At 46.2% G+C, this 18,748-nt stretch overlaps 2 protein-coding genes across 2 annotated transcripts in view; both read right to left on the minus strand.

Annotated features, from left to right (window-relative positions):
- LOC140723596 (uncharacterized) overlaps window positions 1-18,748 on the minus strand; it is a 373,128-nt gene that overhangs the window by 93,198 nt on the left and 261,182 nt on the right. The window lies entirely within an intron of this gene.
- Window positions 3,622-9,342, minus strand: LOC140723598 (NACHT, LRR and PYD domains-containing protein 3-like). The gene is made up of 5 exons (XM_073038168.1): window positions 9,138-9,342; window positions 7,619-7,705; window positions 7,288-7,458; window positions 6,963-7,130; window positions 3,622-4,363 (listed from the first exon to the last, which is right to left on the minus strand). Exons 1-5 carry the CDS (start codon window positions 9,284-9,286, stop codon window positions 4,276-4,278), a joined length of 663 nt encoding a protein of 220 aa, XP_072894269.1. The 5' UTR covers window positions 9,287-9,342; the 3' UTR covers window positions 3,622-4,275.

Consider the following 18,748-nt stretch of genomic DNA (forward strand, 5'->3'; position numbering starts at 1 on the left):
ATTCACCGATGGAGCGGTACTCTCTGCTTCCATCACCCCGTCCAACTGCGCACTTCCCCGAGCCTCCCGCTCCACTTCAGGGCAAATGGGCGTGAGCTCTGCGGTCCCGGGAGAAGACTTCTTAAGGTGCTTGGACTTCTTATTCGCTTTCTTGCTCCGCACAGGCTCCACCCCGTCCCTCTCCTGAACCTCCCTGCACGTAGCCTCAGGAACACTCGCCTGAACCACAGGGGAGGAGCAGAGACTGGAACAGATGGAGGAATAGGGGCAGGCGCAGAAATAGGATCAGGGGCAGAGGTATCTGGGCATTGGTGCCGGAAGTGGACTCCCTAGGGTTTCGGGTGTTAGGACAGTCCCTCCGAAAGTGCCCCACCTCCCAGCACGCATGGCACCGTGGGCGCTCAGAGCTCCAATACACCTGATAGTCTATCCCTCGTGCTGGACAGTAAACCGGCCCTCAACGTCGTCCTCTTGTTCCAGCATGAATACCTGACGCCGGAAAGAGATTATGGTACGGAGGGTGCCTCTCTTAAATTTGTGTCTGATGGCAGATATTTCTGACCTTACTTGCCCCAAGCGTGCTAGTGTGGGAAGTAGGTCCTCGTTGGGGATGAAAGGCTTAACGTGACCGAGGACGATGCGTTGTGTGGGAGCTGTCACCAGCTCCATCTGTAAAAAGATGTTTTCCACCGTGATCCCCCTACTGAGGGCCCGATGCACCAACTCATCAGATAAAACACTGCCTTCCCGAACTCTTTCTCGGTGGCCAAAATACCATCTCTCCCCAACAAGTCCTCCATAGCCTTCGCGCACTTTTCCAGGGTAGTTCCAGTTCGCAAAATACATTGCACCCCACGTTCCACTTTCACCGACTGAAACGTTGTCCGAGGCTGGAGAGGCAGCCACCTTTGCATAACTCCCCGAAGGCCTGCGACTCACTGGAGACCTGTCCGGCATGTTGCTTCTGTGTCCGAATCGAGAATTATATGCCGCTGCTGCTTATAAAGTCCTGGAGCGAGTTCAGTAACTGGCCGGAAAAGTTTGTACTCGACAGTACCTTGCTGGCCCGGCGCCAGAAATTCCAACGCCAGGAAAGGCTCCGTTAGTCCTGCAGAACTTCCAGGCCGTGAGAGGTCGAGACGTCTCAAACGATGTTTCGGCTCCTACACCGAACGGGAGTCACGACGATAAAGGTGAAAGGAGGTTGTCCCGATGTCAGTGGGGGAACAACAGTGTTTGTCTCCGGTTTTAAAACACGAATCGGCTTCCTGGGGAGTTGCCAGCGGTCACAGCTGGGTGCTACGCAGTTAGCCGTCGAGAAACCCAGCCCAATCTGGCAGAAAACTTCAAACGATGCTTCCACACTCACCCAGCCACTCTCTCAGATGTCCAAGAGACATTTCGAGCCACTTCCAAAGATCTCACGAACTTCGTATAGCAGTTTTTCCTCGATTTCTCCCAAATGATTCAGAACGGCTCCACGCTGTGTCTGTGTGGTGAACTACATATACCTGTCTGGATACGCCCCCCCCCCCCCCGCTGACTGCTCCTGTGGCTCCTCCCACTGACCGTGGCTCCTCCCACAGGCCCCGGTAGAAAGGCGATTGAAGCCTGAACCCTGCCCTCAGTCTCCAGGATGTAGCATGGTGGTCAATTGCTGCTTGTTCTTTCTTCCATTCAATTAAAGTCGATATCTCGCCTCACGTCTCAGAGAGTTATTGATGGTGCATCAGTCTGACCCCGGGAGTGTGTGATGGGACAGTGTGGAAGGAGCTTCGTTCTGTGTCTGTTCCTGGTGAGTGTGTGATCCGACGGTGCAGAGGGAGCTTCACTGTGTGTTTGACCCTAGGAGTGTGTGATGTAGAGCGGTGCAGAGTGAGATTCTCTCAACATCTGACCCTGTGACTGTGATGTGACTCTGTGTCTGACACAGGATTTTTGTAATGGCACAGGCCAGAGTGAAATGTTCTCAATAATGACCCTGGGAGAGTATCATGGGATGGTGTGGAGGGAATTCTCTGTGTCTGACCCCTGAGTGTGTGATGGGATGGTGTGGAGGACTTAACACTGTGTCTGATTTGGGAAGTATGTGATGTGACGTAATGAAGGGAACTTCACCCCGTGTCTAAACACTGGAGTGATTGATCGGACGCTGGGGAGGGAGATCACTCTGTGTCTGATCCAGGCAGTTTGTGATGGGTCGGTGAGGAAGGAGCTTCATTCTGTGTCTGACCCCAGGAGTGTGTGATGGGACAGTCTGGAGGGAGATTAATTTGACTTATCCAGGGATTCTGTGATGAGATGGTATGGATGGATCTGCACTCTGCGTCTGAGCCGGCGTGTGTCTGATGAGAAGCTTTGGAGGGAGATGCATTCTGTGTCTGATTCAGGGAATGTGTAATGGGTTGGGCTGGTGGGAGATTCACTCTGTGGCCAACAACTGTAGTGTTTAATGGAAAGACGATGAGAGAGCATTCTCCAGGGAGTGTGAGGTAGGGTGGTGCGGAGGGAGATCGTGTGAAAGGATATGTGAAGGAAGTTTCACTCTGTGTCTGCCCTTGTGTGTGAGCGATGGAATGTTGCAGAGGGAGTTTCAATGTGTGTTTTATATTGGGAGTGTGTGATGGGACGGTATTGAGGGAGATTGACTCTGTGTCTGACCCCGGGAGTGCGTGATGGGACGGTGTGGAGGGAGATTGACTCTGTGTCTGACCCCGGGAGTGCGTGATGGGACGGTGTGGAGGGAGATTGACTCTATGCCTGATCCGGGGAGTGTGTGATGGGACAGTCTAGAGGGAGATTGACTCTGTGTCTGACCCCGGGAGTGTGTGATGGGACGGTGTGGAGGGAGATTCACTTTGTGTCTGACCCCGGGAGTGTGTGCTGGGACGGTGTGGAGGGTGATTCACTCTGTGTCTGATCCGGGGAGTGTGTGATATGATGCTGCGGAGGGAGCTTCTCTGAGTTTCTGACGGGGGACTATTTGATAGGTAGGTGTCGAGGAGTTAGTCGGGGCGAGATGGTGGTGGAACGAGCTGCAGTGTGGTTCTGTCCCTGGAATTGTGTAGATGCAGATGGAGCTTCACTCTGTGCTTTAACCCTGGGAGAGTGTGATGATATTTTGAGGAGGAGGCTTCACTTTATTTCTGACCCCAGGAATATCTGATGTCTCTTTGTGGAGAGTACTTTGATCTGTGTCTGACCAAAGGAGAGATTGATGGGACGATGCAGACGGAGCTTCACTCTGACACCCCAAGCTGTTTGCTTCTGTTCCATTCTCTTTTTCACGACCTCTGTGGGCGCAGGTCAGATATTATACAGTATATTAGCTTCCAATCTCTTTTGTCGTTTTTGGCTGTGAGAGCAAGGAGAGTGCGCAGGACTGTAGGGGTCAGGATAGTACACGTATGGGTGCGGGGAAACGGTGGACAGCCTGGATGGGGATGGGGCGTGAGGAGATCCTGGGGACCAAACACCACCAGACTGACATCCCTCAGCCTGGAGCTGAGACGCTGCTGTACCTGTATGAGGAGCTCAGACCCATTATTGCAGTTCACCGGGCAGCAGTATCCCCCAGGTCACTGTATCTCCTCTAATGAGACTCAAATCCCACACCAAGACAGGAAGTTACAGTGGTTTATTGATTTCATCATGACAAATGTAAATTAAACAATGTGTGAGCTGCTGACGTGCGGGAATTAATAAACTGCTCCCGACTCACTCACAGTCACATACAATTAACTGACCGACGACAACCGGTGACAGATTGAATGATCTCACCTTCGCTCCATACCGGGGAACCGATAATCATTAAAATTACATTTGGGGGCTGTGTCCTGGATCTAGTGTCATATCTAAGGTATTTGTCAAATTAACACCATTACATTGGCCAGTCTACCAAATGCACGGTCCTCAACCCAATGTGAACAAAAGGATTATCTCCTGGGATAATCCCATCCTAGGACACCGGTTTCCCAGACTGAGCCCCGGCCCCGGGCTCTTCCTGTTTGTGTGAATTCCCGGATCTTACGTGGGGAAGCCTCAAACGCGCACATCCGACGGAGGCCGCACTGCTGGACAGCAGGCGGAAATACGTCACTGCAGGAACGCTTCCGATGTCAGAGAGCAAGAGAGTGAAGCCAGTTTCATTTGAACCGTTCGGAATTAAACCTGGCGCTCGGCCATTAAAAGTAAGGTTGGACGTTAAAGGGGAGGGCGGGGAATCGGCTAAAATGTCCCCATCCCGCGGGCGGGGATGTTCACATATTCAGATGTTCACAGCTCCACTGTCGGTCTGGGTCTGGGTTCCTGCAGAGATCTCAGTTCCTTCTCCCCGGTCCGACTGAACTGATTCCCGTACAGCCTGAAACAGATGGAAGAATAACGATGAAATAAACAGATCAGACAACAGTATCAATAGCAGGGGACTGGAGTTAATTCAGGGGTGTCAAACTACCGTCCCGCGGGATGATTTGGGGGAATAAAGAAGTATATTCACCACCAGTTATATGCATCTGTACGGCAGCCGCCCTCTTTTCCACCGCGGTGTGTGTCGCTTGCTGCACCGGCAGCTTACTGTGTGTAATTATAAAACTATAGGCGGCAGTTAACCACCCGCTGTGCATAAGCACCTACCACCAACAGTCAGTGTTCAACAAAAGTCGAGAGACTCATGATGGAGCCGTCAAGGCCGGCTATATTATTGCCAACAAAAGTCGAGAGACTCATGATGGAGCCGTCAAGGCCGGCTATATTATTGCCAACAAAAGTCGAGAGACTCATGATGGAGCTGTCAAGGCCAGCTATATCATTACCAACAAAATAGCTGCTGCGTCGAAGCCATACTCAAAGGGCCAATTCATCAAAGCACGCATGCTGACGGCGGCTGAGCTGGTGTGCCCTGAGAAGAGACAGGCTTTTGGTAATATCAGCTTGTCAAGAAATACTGCGGCAGCGAGAATCAGGGACCTTGCAGGAGATTTGAACAGTCAACTAAAAGACAAAGTGAAGTCACTTATTGCCTTCTCTGTTGCAATTGATGAGAGCACCAACGTGACTGATGTAGCTCTATTTGGAATATTTATTCGTGGTGTTGATGCGTCTTTGACCGTCACCGAGGAGTTTGTGGAGATGGTGCCCATCGCAAACACTACAACGGCGAAAGACGTTTTCTCCAGCCTCGACGAGGCCTTGGGCAGACTGGGGGTTGACTGGAGCCACGCTGTCAGCATGGCAGCAGATGATACACCGTCCATGGTCGGGAAAACGGCAGGTGTTGTTGTGAAACTCAGAGAGAATCCAGAGCAGAAATTCTGGAATTTTCTTTGTAGTTTACACCAAGGGGCATTATGTAGCAGGAGCCTTAAAATGGACAACGTCATGGATGTAGTTATCAAAGCAGTTAATGTTATTAGAGCCAAGGGACTCAACAATCGGCAATTTGAAACTCATTTGTCCGAAAGTAATATTGGACACGGCCTCCCCTACCACACAGAAGTCCGCTGGTTGAGCAGAGGGGCTGTGCTCAAAAGTTTTTATTTTCAATTACGTGCGGAAATTGGACTATTCATGAACGAGAAAGGGAAGCCAGTGGCAGAGCTGGATGACCCAGACTGGCTTCATGATCTTGCATTTTTGTTGCATATAACAGAGCACTTATCTGTGCTTAATGTTAACATGCAAGGCCGCAACAATTTTTTTATGGAATACTACGACAGCATTCATGCCTTTCAAATTAAATTAGGCCTGTGGGGGATGTAGCTGTCCGGAGCAACTCAGTTCATTTATCCTCTTTGCAGTTTGTGCGTGTCGCTCATGGGAATAATGACAATATGGACAGGTACAAGGACAAAATATCACGGTCGAAAAGTGAATTTCAGAATCGCTTCCAAGCCTTCCCTCAGCTCGAGAAGGAATTCTCACTATTTTGCTCGCCGTTTGCCGTCAACACAGCATCAGATGTGCCGGAGGAACTCCAAATGGAACTAATTAAAATTCAGTGTAACTCAACTTTGAAATACAGATTTGAGACTGTGGATCTGGACTCATTCTATCAATATCTGGGACCGATGTACCCCGAGATGACAGACTTTGTCTCAAAGATCCTTTGCATGTTCGGGACAAGATATATCTGTGAGTAGGCAGCTCCATAATGAAGATTAACAAATTCAAGCTGCGCTTGCAGCTGACACACAGACATCTAAATGACATTATGATAATCACAACTGCCCAGAAACTGGTCCCTAATATTGAGAGGCCGGTTAAAGCCAAGAGATGTCAGGTGTCTGGAAGCAGCAAGTGAAAAATTATAAATATTGAGTGTCATAATATTGTGACTCATTCATTTTTTGACTATTCTATTATTGTAAATGTGATTACTTCAATAAAAATTAGAGGCTAACTGTGCTCATTGTCTAAGTTTGATTGCTGGAAGCAGGCTAATAAAAAATTAGCTGCAGTTGTGTAGCCTACATTAACAGTTTGTTTCGTTAGGTCTACTTTTGTGTCTGCTAATGTTCGATTTCAAAAGGTTTATTAATGGCAAGGGTGTGGCTCCCAAAACAATCTTAGCTAAAAGAGCATCGTTTTTTTCTCTCTCTCGTCACAACTTTCTTGCAGCCTATGACTGTAAGTTAATACCAATAATAAAAATAATGCTTGCTAAGAAATCTTCTTCATAAGAAACGAAATTCGTAAAGTGAAACACTTTGTAGTTCTCGCAGAGACTGAGGCACATGAGAGCAGGTTGAAAAAACGGAGGCAACGAAAGCTGTGGGAGCACTCGCGTATTCACAGCTGATCCGGCCCGCATGAAGTCGCATTTTGCCCAATCCGGTCTGAGACCTAAGATAAGTTTGACACCCCTGGGTTAATATTTGAACAACACTCACAGACAAATATCACCAGAAAACCCGCGGATCCGCTGATATTTTATCAGATTGAACATTAACACAAACACTCACTGGATCCGCTCCAGACTCCGGAGGGTCAGTATGAGGCGGCGGAGGGCGGGGACAGATCGGTCTGTCAGAGAGTTATAGCTCAGGTTCAGCTCCATCAGTGATGGGTTCGTACTGAGAGCGGAGGCGAGATCCTCGACACCAGAATCTGTGAGACCGATATTGTGCAGCCTGGAGTTGAGAGAGAGAGTGAGGGTGAAGGACACAGAGAGACAGGAGACGGTACAAATCCCCAGTGTTTATCAGTAACACAGTTACTGATCACATTAATGTTCAGTGTTAGACACCCAGTGACTGTAAACACAATCTCCCACTGTCTAGTACTTACCACAGTGTCTGTATTTTACACTCCGGGTTCCTCAGAGCCGCAGACACCAGTTTCACTCCTGAATCTCCCAGTTTATTAACACTCAGATCCAGCTCCGTCAGTGATGGGTTCGTACTGAGAGCGGAGGCGAGATCCTCGACACCAGAATCTGTGAGACCGACATTCTCCAGCCTGGAGATGAGAGAGAGTGAGGGTGAAGGGCACAGAGAGACAGGAGACGGTACAAATCCCCAGTGTTTATCAGTAACACAATTACTGATCACATCACATTAATGTTCAGTGTCAGACACCCAGTGATTGTAAACACAATCTCCCACAGTCTGGTACTTACCCCAGTTTCTGTATTTTACACTCCAGGTTCCTCACAGCCGCAGACACCAGTTTCACTCCTGAATCTCCCAGTTTATTCGCCCCAAGTCTAAACATAAACAGACAAATTGATGAAGAACATGTTTTAAACTGTGGGTCTGAGGGAATGTCTCTCACTCGGCTATTTCAGCAAACATTAAACCCTCCAGTAAATCACTGATCGGAGTTCCCATCACAGTCAATGTCCCTCAATGCCCAGCTCCAGGGTATTAACCGAATGTCAGTAATATAGTCTGTCGGTGTGACCCTGTAAACTCCACAAATTCTGTCACGTTCCCAGTTGGTTAGAAAAATGTTCCTGATGTGAGAGGGTCAGTGAGTAACTGGGGAAATGCCAATTGGAGATGGTGGAAGAGACACCACCTGTGGAAAAGGGATAGGGAGACAAAACATGAAGGACGAAGAGGGATGGGGAAGAGAGATCCCACAGGAAGAAGGAGGTTGTGAAAGAGAGATCCCACAGGAGGAAAGGGATCAGGAAGAAATATCCCACAGGAAGAAGGGGGAAGAGGAAGAACCATCCCACAGGAGGAAGGGGGATGGGGAAGAGAGATCTCACTGGAGGAAATGGAATGAAGAAGAGAGATCCGACAGGAGGAATGTGAATGGGGAAGTGACAGAACACTGGATGGGGAGGAGAGATCCCAGAGAATTATACAGGATGGGGAAGAGAGCTCCCGCGGGAAGATTGATCCCACATGAGGAAGGGGGTTTGAAGGAAGGAGGATGAGTATGAGAGATCCCACTGGAGGAAGTGGGATAGGGAACAAACATTCCAGAGGAGGAATGGGAATTGGGAAAAGAGATCCCACAGGAGGAAAGGGGATGGGGAAGAGAGATCTATCAGGAGGAAGGGGATTGGGGAATTGAGATCCCACAGGAGGATACTGATGGGAAATGATAATCCCACAAGATGAGAGGATGCAGAAATAGATTGCACGGGAAGGGAACTGATGCCCACAATCTGGAGAGAAGGTGCGCCCATGGGGCTGGGTATCTGGTAGTGAGCATAGTCACTCAGATGGATTGATGGTGATAGAGAAGGGCAGGAGAGGACTATCACACAATGGTATTTCTTTCCTTCTCACTGAAACGGACTACTGACGATCTCTTGTCCCTCACCAGGAAGGGGGTGTGAATCTCTGACCCACCTGCTGTATTCAGTGTCGGTCTGGGTGTCAGTAACAGTGAGAAGGAACATTGTCAATGGACGTGTCACAGGCAGCGAGAAACACGGTCATTCCTGCGATTTACCACCATTAAACCAATGGCCGTTGTTCACTGATCTGATGAAGTCTCCAACATCCCTTCACAATGAACCACAGAAGATTCCCTTCCTTGGGGACTAACTGACTGATCCCCTGGGCATTTGTCACAATTCTTCACTATCTGATTTACTACAGTTTTACACAAATTCCTTAACATTGAAACAAGAGAATGGAACAGTTTCATAGATCAGAGTGAGAGATAAATCAAGTTACCTCAACTCCTGGCACTTATGCAGCCCGGGTCCCAGCCGCTGGATTCCTTCACATTGAATTTGGCAGCCCTGCAGATTGAGGTGTTTTATTGTATTACAGAGACCGATGACATGAGACAGGACCGCGCAGTCAATCGGGGACATCGTCATTCCACTGAATGAAAGTGATTTCACAGACCCCAGAGTTTCGTGAGCCAGTCCATGATTCTGAGACTCAAACAGGTAGTGCAATGTGTTGAGGAGTCTCCTTTTACCAGCTTCACTCTCTGTGTTTCCAATCTGGCGTTTAACCTCCTCCTTCACCCAGTCAATCACCCGGCAGGTTGCTTGATGAGGAAATGGACCCAGAAACTTCTCCAGGCCCCGAGCTGTCATTGGGGAGGAGAGACCAGCAACAAAACGGAGAAATACGTCAAATCGACCATCTGTCATGCTGTGGGCTGTGATGAGGAATTTCAGGATATCTCCGGGATGTGGATTCAGGAATTGTGCGATGGCAGCTACAAACTCTTGGATGGTGAGGTGTGGGAATGTGTACACCACGCTCCGGGCAGAATCCTCTCTCTCCAAAAGCTCCATCAGGAACCCGGACAGGAACTGGGAAGGCTGCAGATTGTAGTTGATCAAATCTCCATCTGTAAACACAATCTTCTTATCAAACACTCCTCTGAAGGCCATCTGACCTACCCTGTGTAACACATCACGGGGGTTCTCAATCTCACGGCCGTGATTTTTCAGGATGTTATAAATATAATAGGCATATAACTGAGTGATGGTCTTGGGAAGTCTCTGCGGATCCCTGACTCTTTGTGTGAAGAAGGGACCCAGTGCCAGAGCGAGGATCCAGCAGTAGGAGGGGTTGTAGCTCATGGTATACAGAATATCGTTCTCCTCTACGTGTCTGAAAACAGCTGCTGCCACTGTCTGATCTTCAAAATGGCTTTCAAAATATCCCTTCCGTTCCTCACCAACAAATCCCAGAATTTCAGCCCAGATCCCGATCTCCGCCTTTTCCAATAAATGTAACGCACTGGGACGGGTGGTCACCAGCACTGAACACCCTGGGAGCAGCTTGTGCTGGATTAAACTGTACACAATGTCAGACACCTTGCACTTGAATTCAGGGTCTGTGCATGCGTACTGAAGTTCTGTGCCTCTCCGACTGTTGGCAAAATTAATATTGTCATTGAATTCATCCAAACCATCGAATATGAACAGCAACCCCTCTGGGTTCTTCCAGACCTCTCTCAGGATATTCCCAAAGTAAGGATACTGATCCAGAATCAGTTCCTTCAGGTTAATTCGACAGTTAATACTGTTTAAATCGCGGAATTTGAAACTGAAGACAAACTGGAACTGTTGATATATTTTCCCCGTTGCCCAGTCATAAACAATCTTTTGTACCATTGTTGTTTTTCCGATCCCCGGGACTCCGGCCACTGCTGACGAACTCCCAGATTTGGATTTACTCCGGGAAAAGCTGCTCTGGAAGAACTGATCAATCCGGATTTTCTCCAGCTCTCTGCGGAGATGTTTCTCTCTCCACTCCTCGTGGTCTCTGCCTCTTGCCAGCAGCTCATGTTCCACCATTCTCCGATCTCGAACAGTAGAAATGACCGTGAGCTCAGCGTATCGATCAACCAGCTGGAAAACCTTCACCTTCTCCCTCATCAGGATCGTGTTCACTCTCAGCGTTTCAGTTTGTGCCCGCAGAGTCTCCTTGTGTTTCTGTTGAACATCTTCCATGGGAAGAGAGAACATTGTGAAAATGTTAAATAGCTCATCTGATAAAGAACTTTATAACTACATTCCAACATTCAGTGTTTGAAATTGCATGGAGTAATTCAATGCTTCCATGGATATTAGGACAGAAAGTAAAACTCTGTTCACAGACACCGGAACTGACAGTGATGGATGTCCCAGAAAATGTCCAGTCCTCATATTCTGGCATGAATTATTTGTGAAGGTGAACATTCCCCTGATATCCTATTCCAATCCTGACTGCACTCCCGTTACAACAACATTTCACTGTATTTAAAGCATTGTTTGCATCATTAACAGACGATAGGTTAATGTTAATCTGGTGGGGAAATATGGAGAGCAGGACACTCTGCATTTTGGCAAAGCTGCACACTAGGGGGTTACAGATGTCCACTGCTCTTGTATGAAAATTGGAGCAGAATATGTTGGAAATACTCAAGTCGGGCATCATCTGTGGACAGGATCACAGTGAAGATTCGGATCGATAGCCCATCGGAACGACAAGAATGAAAATGCATATTTTTCAGTCTCAGTGATGGAGGAGCGGAGGAAAGATGGAAAGGAATCTCCGTGAATGGCAAAGACCATAAGCGTCGTGTGTGTGTCGAGAGGGTGGTGAAGTCTTGGCAACTGTTACTGATCAGTCTGGCCGGTGGAGTGTGGGGCACTGTATTATGATGCCTCCGCCTATCAGAGTCGACCATGGATATTGTGTCCCAGCTGACTGGATACGCAAGACAGGACACTCTTCCATTTGTTAACTTTCTTTTCTTATGATAGTTTCTTCATTTTTATGGCTTATGTTTTCATTTCTGTTCAGTGATGTGTACCCCTTATCAGAATTACATATGCTTGTACGGAGTGCTGAATCCTCCTTGCGTTGATGAAAATATATCCTTAGAGCTAATTGTGGATTTCAGTAATGGCAAGATGAGGGAACACGACACACCAGTCCTCAGAGAGATCTGATATGGAAAGAGTAAGCAATTTCAAATTCCTGGCTGTCAATATCTCCGAGTGTCTAACCTGGCCCCAATATATCGAGGCAGCTACAAAGAAGGCACAAAAGCGGCTATATTTCATCAGGAGTTTCCAACATCACTCGAATATTTCTACAGGTGTAACGGAGTGCATTGTAACTGGCTGCATCACCGTCTGGTTCATGGGGACTACTGTACAGCATCGGAGTAAAACGCACACTCAACAATTCAGGAACAACTTCTCCTCTGCCATCCAGTCTCCGAATGGATATTGAACCCATCGATAGTGACTCACTAATCTCTTTTTTTATTTCTATTTCTACACAACTTATTTAATTTAATTTTATAGAATCACACAAATATGCGTAGCTATGCTGTATATGGTTTCTTTGGAAATTAGTACCATTATTTGAATTAATTGTGTTAGCTTTAGTGATGCAAGAACTAATTTCCGATCATCCCTGAATAGCTGTGTCAAAGTATAATCTGTTCATTATTTTTTTCTGATTTGATACCTGCTTTGTGCCCATTTCAGTAAATTAGACAACCATAGTGGGCTTTGTAATTCGCTCTGGAAAATGTCTCCATTTATTTTGATAACAGTGGTTGTTCCCCGGTGGTTGTTAATATGGCGATTATTATAAGTCACTGCTTCATCAGATGTTGTAGAAACTTCACAAAGATTGGGTGCATCTTATATATATTAGGAACTTCTCTTATACACGCGAGGGACAGAATCAAATGGTTTTTGATAGACAATATAATATTGAAAGATTTCGGCTTTCCCCAGGGCTTGCTATAGAATTGCATAATCTATTATCAGTTGTTCCTTAAATCCGTTCACACCCAAACTGTATTCTTACTACACTTCTGTATGTTTGTTGTGGCTATCTGTGTGTGGTAATTAGTTACGAGATGTATGATATTACAATATTATATGTAAAATTGTCTTGTCATTGAGAAGCCAATAATAACATAGTAGGTGACCTTTCAATCGTCTTATAAATGCAGAATTCAAGCTGTCCTTGAGGCTAGTGGTACATACATTCAGCCTTTTATATCTTCTGCCCCATGGGAATATGAAAGAGAGAATGTTTGAGGTGGTTTGGGGTTCAGCAGCGAGGTTTTGGGCGGGGGAAGTAGCATTTTGCCAACCTGATTGTGTTCTTCGAGGAGGTGCCAAAGGTGATGGATGAAGTTACACATGGATATTGTCTGCTTGGATATTATTTGGGTGTTTGACAAGGTCCCACATGGGAGGCTCATACAGAAAATTAACATGCTTGATAAATGCGGGGAATAGCCCTTGCTGACGGGGAACCACACTGGGAGAAACTTCTTTCACTGGCGGTGGTGAATCTGTGAAATTATTGTCATAAACAGCTGAAGATGACAAGTAATTGAGTGTATTTAAAATGCAGGTCGATATTTTCCTGATTAGGAAGATTGTCAACGTTTACTGGGATAATGGGGTAGAGAGGAATTGAAGAGCAAATTCACTGAGCCGAATGGCTTAGTTCTGCTCCAAGGTCTTCTGGTTTGTTGGAGCATCTGGAGTATTGTACTCACTTCTGATTGTCCAGCTCTTGGAAGGATTGGAGAGGGTGCAGAACAGATTCATCAGGGTGTTGCCTGGATTCGGTGGCATGTGCTACAAGTAGAGGTTTGATAAACTTGCTTTGTTTACTCTGTTTACTTTATTTATCTGTTGATAGAATAGAGATCTGACAGAGGTGTACAAGTTTGAGAGATAAGAGTTTGTGTACACAGCCTGTATTTTGTTGTTGTTTTTTTCACATATGACAGGTATCTAATACCAAAGGGCATTTGGTTAGGATGAGATGGGGTAAACTTACAAAACGTGGGTATTTTTTTCACAGTGCAGTGGGTTCCTGTAATTTATTTTCTGGGTCATGTCGGAGGCAACTATGATATACATTCTTCTAGATGTACACATGAAATGTGCAGGAAATGTAAGGGTACGGTCAATAATATAGAAGAGAACACCAAAGTAGTTTCGTAAAATTGAGAGGGTCGCTATCGGATAGCTGGAAAATGATGTTGCAGATATAGTAACGGGTGAAGAGGAAATGCCAGACAAACTCTGTGGAAGTCACTAGCGAAATTACAAAATGTAAAGAGCATCAGCGGACAGAATTGATTGCAACTGCTATTACGAAGGAGAAGGTGAAGTATCTGAAGATAGAAAAGTCCCCTGGACTGAACGATACAGTATATCAAGACCCTGCTTGGGGTGTGTGGGCATTCCCAGAGCGTTAGGACATGGAGTGAAGGCTTCACCAGGGCCAACAGCTGGATTAGTGGAAATATGCATGATAGAATATTCAGGCTGCAACGGGATATTGTACCCTGAACCAGAGATCAGCGAATGATTACTGGTGAACTTTGATTCCCAGGTTCTATCAAGTCACAGTCAAACATTTCAGATCTGATTTGAACTGGTTCAAACTGAGTTTGAACATCACTCACCTATCAGGCCAGAGGGTAATTCAGATAACCCTTGGGCAATGTTCATGTATTCTTGTGGATCAGGACCTGTTTAAATCAAAATAATGTCCATGAAAATAGAACTAATATAATTAAAACTGTTTATTACAATGTGTCTTTGTGTTCAGTGTGTGTTTTTAACGTACCGAGCTCCTGTATTTCCCTCAGTATTCTGTCCAACTTTGGTAACTCAGACCTCCATGTCACAAAGGATTCCCACATCGCCCTCCGGGCCTGGGAACCTTTGCCATTTACCAAACTGAGGAAGAGTCTGGAACCCTCTGTCCGGTTTCCTTTCTCTGTCAGTTCAGTGACTTTCTACAAAAGGAAACAATGGACTTATTGTGGAGCAGACAGACAGATATAGAGAATGTGCAGGAAACAGTAACTGAATGAAACTCTAAATCTATATTGTGTAAGAATAGGGATTTACTGACACCCTGCAGTATATTCAACATGATTAATTTACTTGTCCATCAATGTGCAACATTACGGCAAAACGATGCCACAACAAGAACGGAAGAGGGGGAGAGTGAGAGAGGAAAAGAAATGGATGGCGGGCATCACTGTATCGTTGCTGAAATAAGATCATTGTTGGGTGCTTACATCTATGGATACATACTTAAATGGTTGGGTTGACTCTGTTCTCTTAGAAAAATAAAAGTCCTTATAAAGAGGTGACATCGGACTGGACGATGTAGCTGTGAAGAAACTGCACAGGAAAAATTACTCTGATGGAACAGTAACCAGGTTGTCGGCTACAAATTCCAGTGGGAATGTGAAGAGGCATGTAAAGAGGTCAATGTTAAAATAGTCATGGGGAATTTCAATATGCAGGTAGCTTTGGAAAATCAGGTCAATGCCAAGTGAGGGACTTCACAGAATGCCTCTGAGATGGCTTTTGAGAAAAGCCTGTGGTTGAACCCACTATAAGAAAGGCAGCTCTGGAGTCTCTGTTGTGTATTGCACCATATTTAATTGGGGAGCTTAAGGTAAATAAAGAGGCAGTGATCATAATATAGCAGAACTCACACTGCAGTTTGAGAGGAGAAGGTAAAAGTTAGAGGTATCCGTATTACAGTGGAATAAAGGAATTACAGAGGCATGAGAGAGGAGCTGGGCAAAACAAAAATGGAAGAGGACACTAGCAGAGGCAACAGCAGAGCAGGGATAGATGAGGATTCTGGGAGCGATTCGGAAGGCGCAGGTAGAGGTACATAATCCCAAAGATGAAACATTATACCAGAGGGAGGATGATCAACCGTGGCTGACGAGGAAGTCAATGCCAGGACAAAAGCAAAGGAGAGGGCATAGAATATAGAAAAATATAGTAGAAAGCTGGAGGACTGGGTAGCTTTTACTAGACAGCAGAAAGCAACTAAAAAGCCGTACGTAGAGAGAATATGAATGTAGCCTGGCTAATAATGTAAAATAGCTTACCATTTTTTGGATATATATGTCCTTTTAGGACAACCTATTGATTTTTGGTGTCATGAGATATCAGCTTTGTGAGTGGTAGTTCATGTGTAAGCAATCTTAATGTTTTCCCAGGAAGTTACCGGGAAAGTTGTTGAACCGAAGGATGTGTGTGTTGTCTACATGGACTTTAGCACGGCATTTGACAAGGTTCCGCAAAGGAGTGTGGGCAAGAAAGCTCAGTTCCTCAGCATTCAAGGTAAACTGGTAAACTGGATTGGACAATGGCTTTTCTGAAGAAGGCAGAGAGTGGTGAGAGACTGTTGCATCTCTGACTGGGAGTTTGTAACTCGTGTGGTGCTACAGGGATCAGTGCTGAGTCCGTTGTTGTTTGTCATCTATATCGATGATCTGGATGAAAATGTGGTTAACTGGATCAGTAAATTTGCGGATGACACCAAGAGTGGGGACGTGTGGTGGAGAGTGAGGAAGACGACCAAAGCTTGCAGTGGTGTCGAAACCAGCTAAAAAATGGGCTGTAAAATGACCGATGCAATTTAATGCAGACAAGCACAACATACAGTAACCGGCAGGGCACTAAGGAGTGTGGTAGAACAATATATCCGGAATACAGGTCCATAATTCATTAAAAGTGGCGACAAAGGTAGATAGATCAGAAAGGATTTGGCACACTAACCTTCATAAATGAAAATAGTGAGTACAGGAGATGAGATATCATGTTGAACGTGTATAAAGCGTTGGAGAGGCCTATTTTTCAGTATTGTGTGCAGACCCGATCATCTACTTATAAGACAGATGTAAAGAAGGTTGGAAGAGTGGAGAGAAAATTCACAGGGATGTTGCCGGGACTGGAGGACCTGAGGTATAAGAAAAGATTGAACAAGTCGGGCTTTATGCCTTGGAATGCAGAAGATAAACGGGTGATTTGATAGAGGTACACAAAATTATGAGGTGCACAGATAGGGTAAATGAGGGGAAACTTCTTCACTCAGAGGGTGTTGAGAGTGTGGAACGAACTAGCAGAGCAAATGGTACAAGCGGTTAAGAGAAGTCTGGATAGATACATGAATGATAAGGGTATAGAGCGCCATGGCCCGGTGCAGGTCAATGGGAATAGGCAGTTTCAGTAGTCCGGCATGGAATAGATGGGCCAAAGGGCCTATTTCTGTACTGTACTTTTCTATGACTATGACAAGTCAGCCACTCATTGCTTGGCAATTCAGATGGACACCAGACAAGCTGTGCTGTGGTTAGCAGGTTTCCCTCGCTCAAGTACAGCAGTGAAGCCAGTTGGCCCAACTTACAATCCGACAATTTAATATTCATCCTGGATTAATGAGCTGAGGTGAACTTGACCGACTGTACCCGTAAAATACAAAATTAATTTTCGACTGACTGCCTGTTCAACAGTCCAGATATGCAGTCACTGCTCTTATATCACACTGATAAATACAGCAGGTATGAGAGGAAAAGGTGACGCTGAACCTGCAGTTTTCAGTGCTCCCCACCTTAACAGCTGAAACCAGATCTGTTGGAGACAAGTCAGAGATCAAAGTCTCCATTGTCATGTCGAACTCCTAGAACGTGCAGGAGATTAATATTGATCACTATTCCCTCTGATATCAGCAGTTCAATAACAATACACTAAATACACTCACCTCATTTTCTTCTCTGCTGAGATGTCCCTCCTTTGTCAACATCCAACCGAGTCTTTCAACCTTTTCTTCAATCGCCTGTTTGAGTCTGTCTCTGTAGTACTTTGTCAGTTGGTACAGTCGATACTCCTCCCCCTGTGCCAGGAGGTCGGAGATTGTAAACACCGGCTCTGCGAATATAAAAACCGACCCATCAATGCGCTGGGCATGACGTTACCAGAAGGACCACATTCACTAGAAACCTGTCTCTACCACCGTCCCACCCACTTGCTGATTTCAGTTTAAAATGGGCAATAAATGTTGGGACTGACAATGATAGTCGCTTCCCAGAGATACTCTCTCCATCCTGGTGAGTACTTTTCCCATAACTCATATCCTAGAAATACTCTCTCATCCAGACAGCGGCATTTCCTCCGATACACATCTTGGAAATCCTCAGAGCAGGTAGCACATTTCCTGTAGTGGGGTAACAGGTGCCTCACTACACCACATGCACCACATCAACACATTTTCCCTCTCCGACCAGCCCTCCAACAAGGAATCACATTTACCCGCTTCCTACCTCATTCTTTGAACACATCACCCTCATATTTCACTCACCTGCTCCTTGTTGGGCACTTGACAATTCCGTGTTTAATGAGCTTCCGAGCTGACAGGCAGTTGCCTCACTTGTGCTGGTTCCAGGGTCCTGATCGGTGTCTCTGACGTCACTGTCTCTGGGCTGAATTTGCTCTTCCTCCTCTGCGGCGAGACCACTTTCCATTGGGACATTGCTCTCAATCTGACCCTGCTTTGGTACCTTGCTTCCCGTGTCCCGATCATCTTCCCTCGATGATCCGCCTGGTAAAAACCGCTTGAGTACTTTCTGTACCCGATTTAATTTCCCACCTGAAGTAAATGATGAATAGCAGGTTTAGAGTGATTTATACTCGAACAAGCATTCACAATGGGTGTCTGCAATAGAGTCGAGACTCCGCAAAACCAGAGTTGGAGTGGGACTGTGCTGGTGAATGTGAACCACACCTCCTGCCAGGTGATCATCCTGATAAGCCGGTGTCTGGACACATCCACTCCCAGAAAAAGAACTGGACAGACACAGTAACACTGATCACCGAATACACATTAGTTGAACAGACTGATAACCAGAGGTTATTACTGGAATGGCATCAGGTGATAGCGGGAATTATCACTGGGATTATCTTTCCCATACATGAATGTCTCTGGATCACAAAATGTCCAGTCACCTGTGTCACTCACAGACAAGCCACTGG

The sequence above is a fragment of the Hemitrygon akajei genome, unplaced genomic scaffold (genome assembly GCF_048418815.1).
Source record: "Hemitrygon akajei unplaced genomic scaffold, sHemAka1.3 Scf000120, whole genome shotgun sequence".
Taxonomy (NCBI): domain Eukaryota; kingdom Metazoa; phylum Chordata; class Chondrichthyes; order Myliobatiformes; family Dasyatidae; genus Hemitrygon; species Hemitrygon akajei.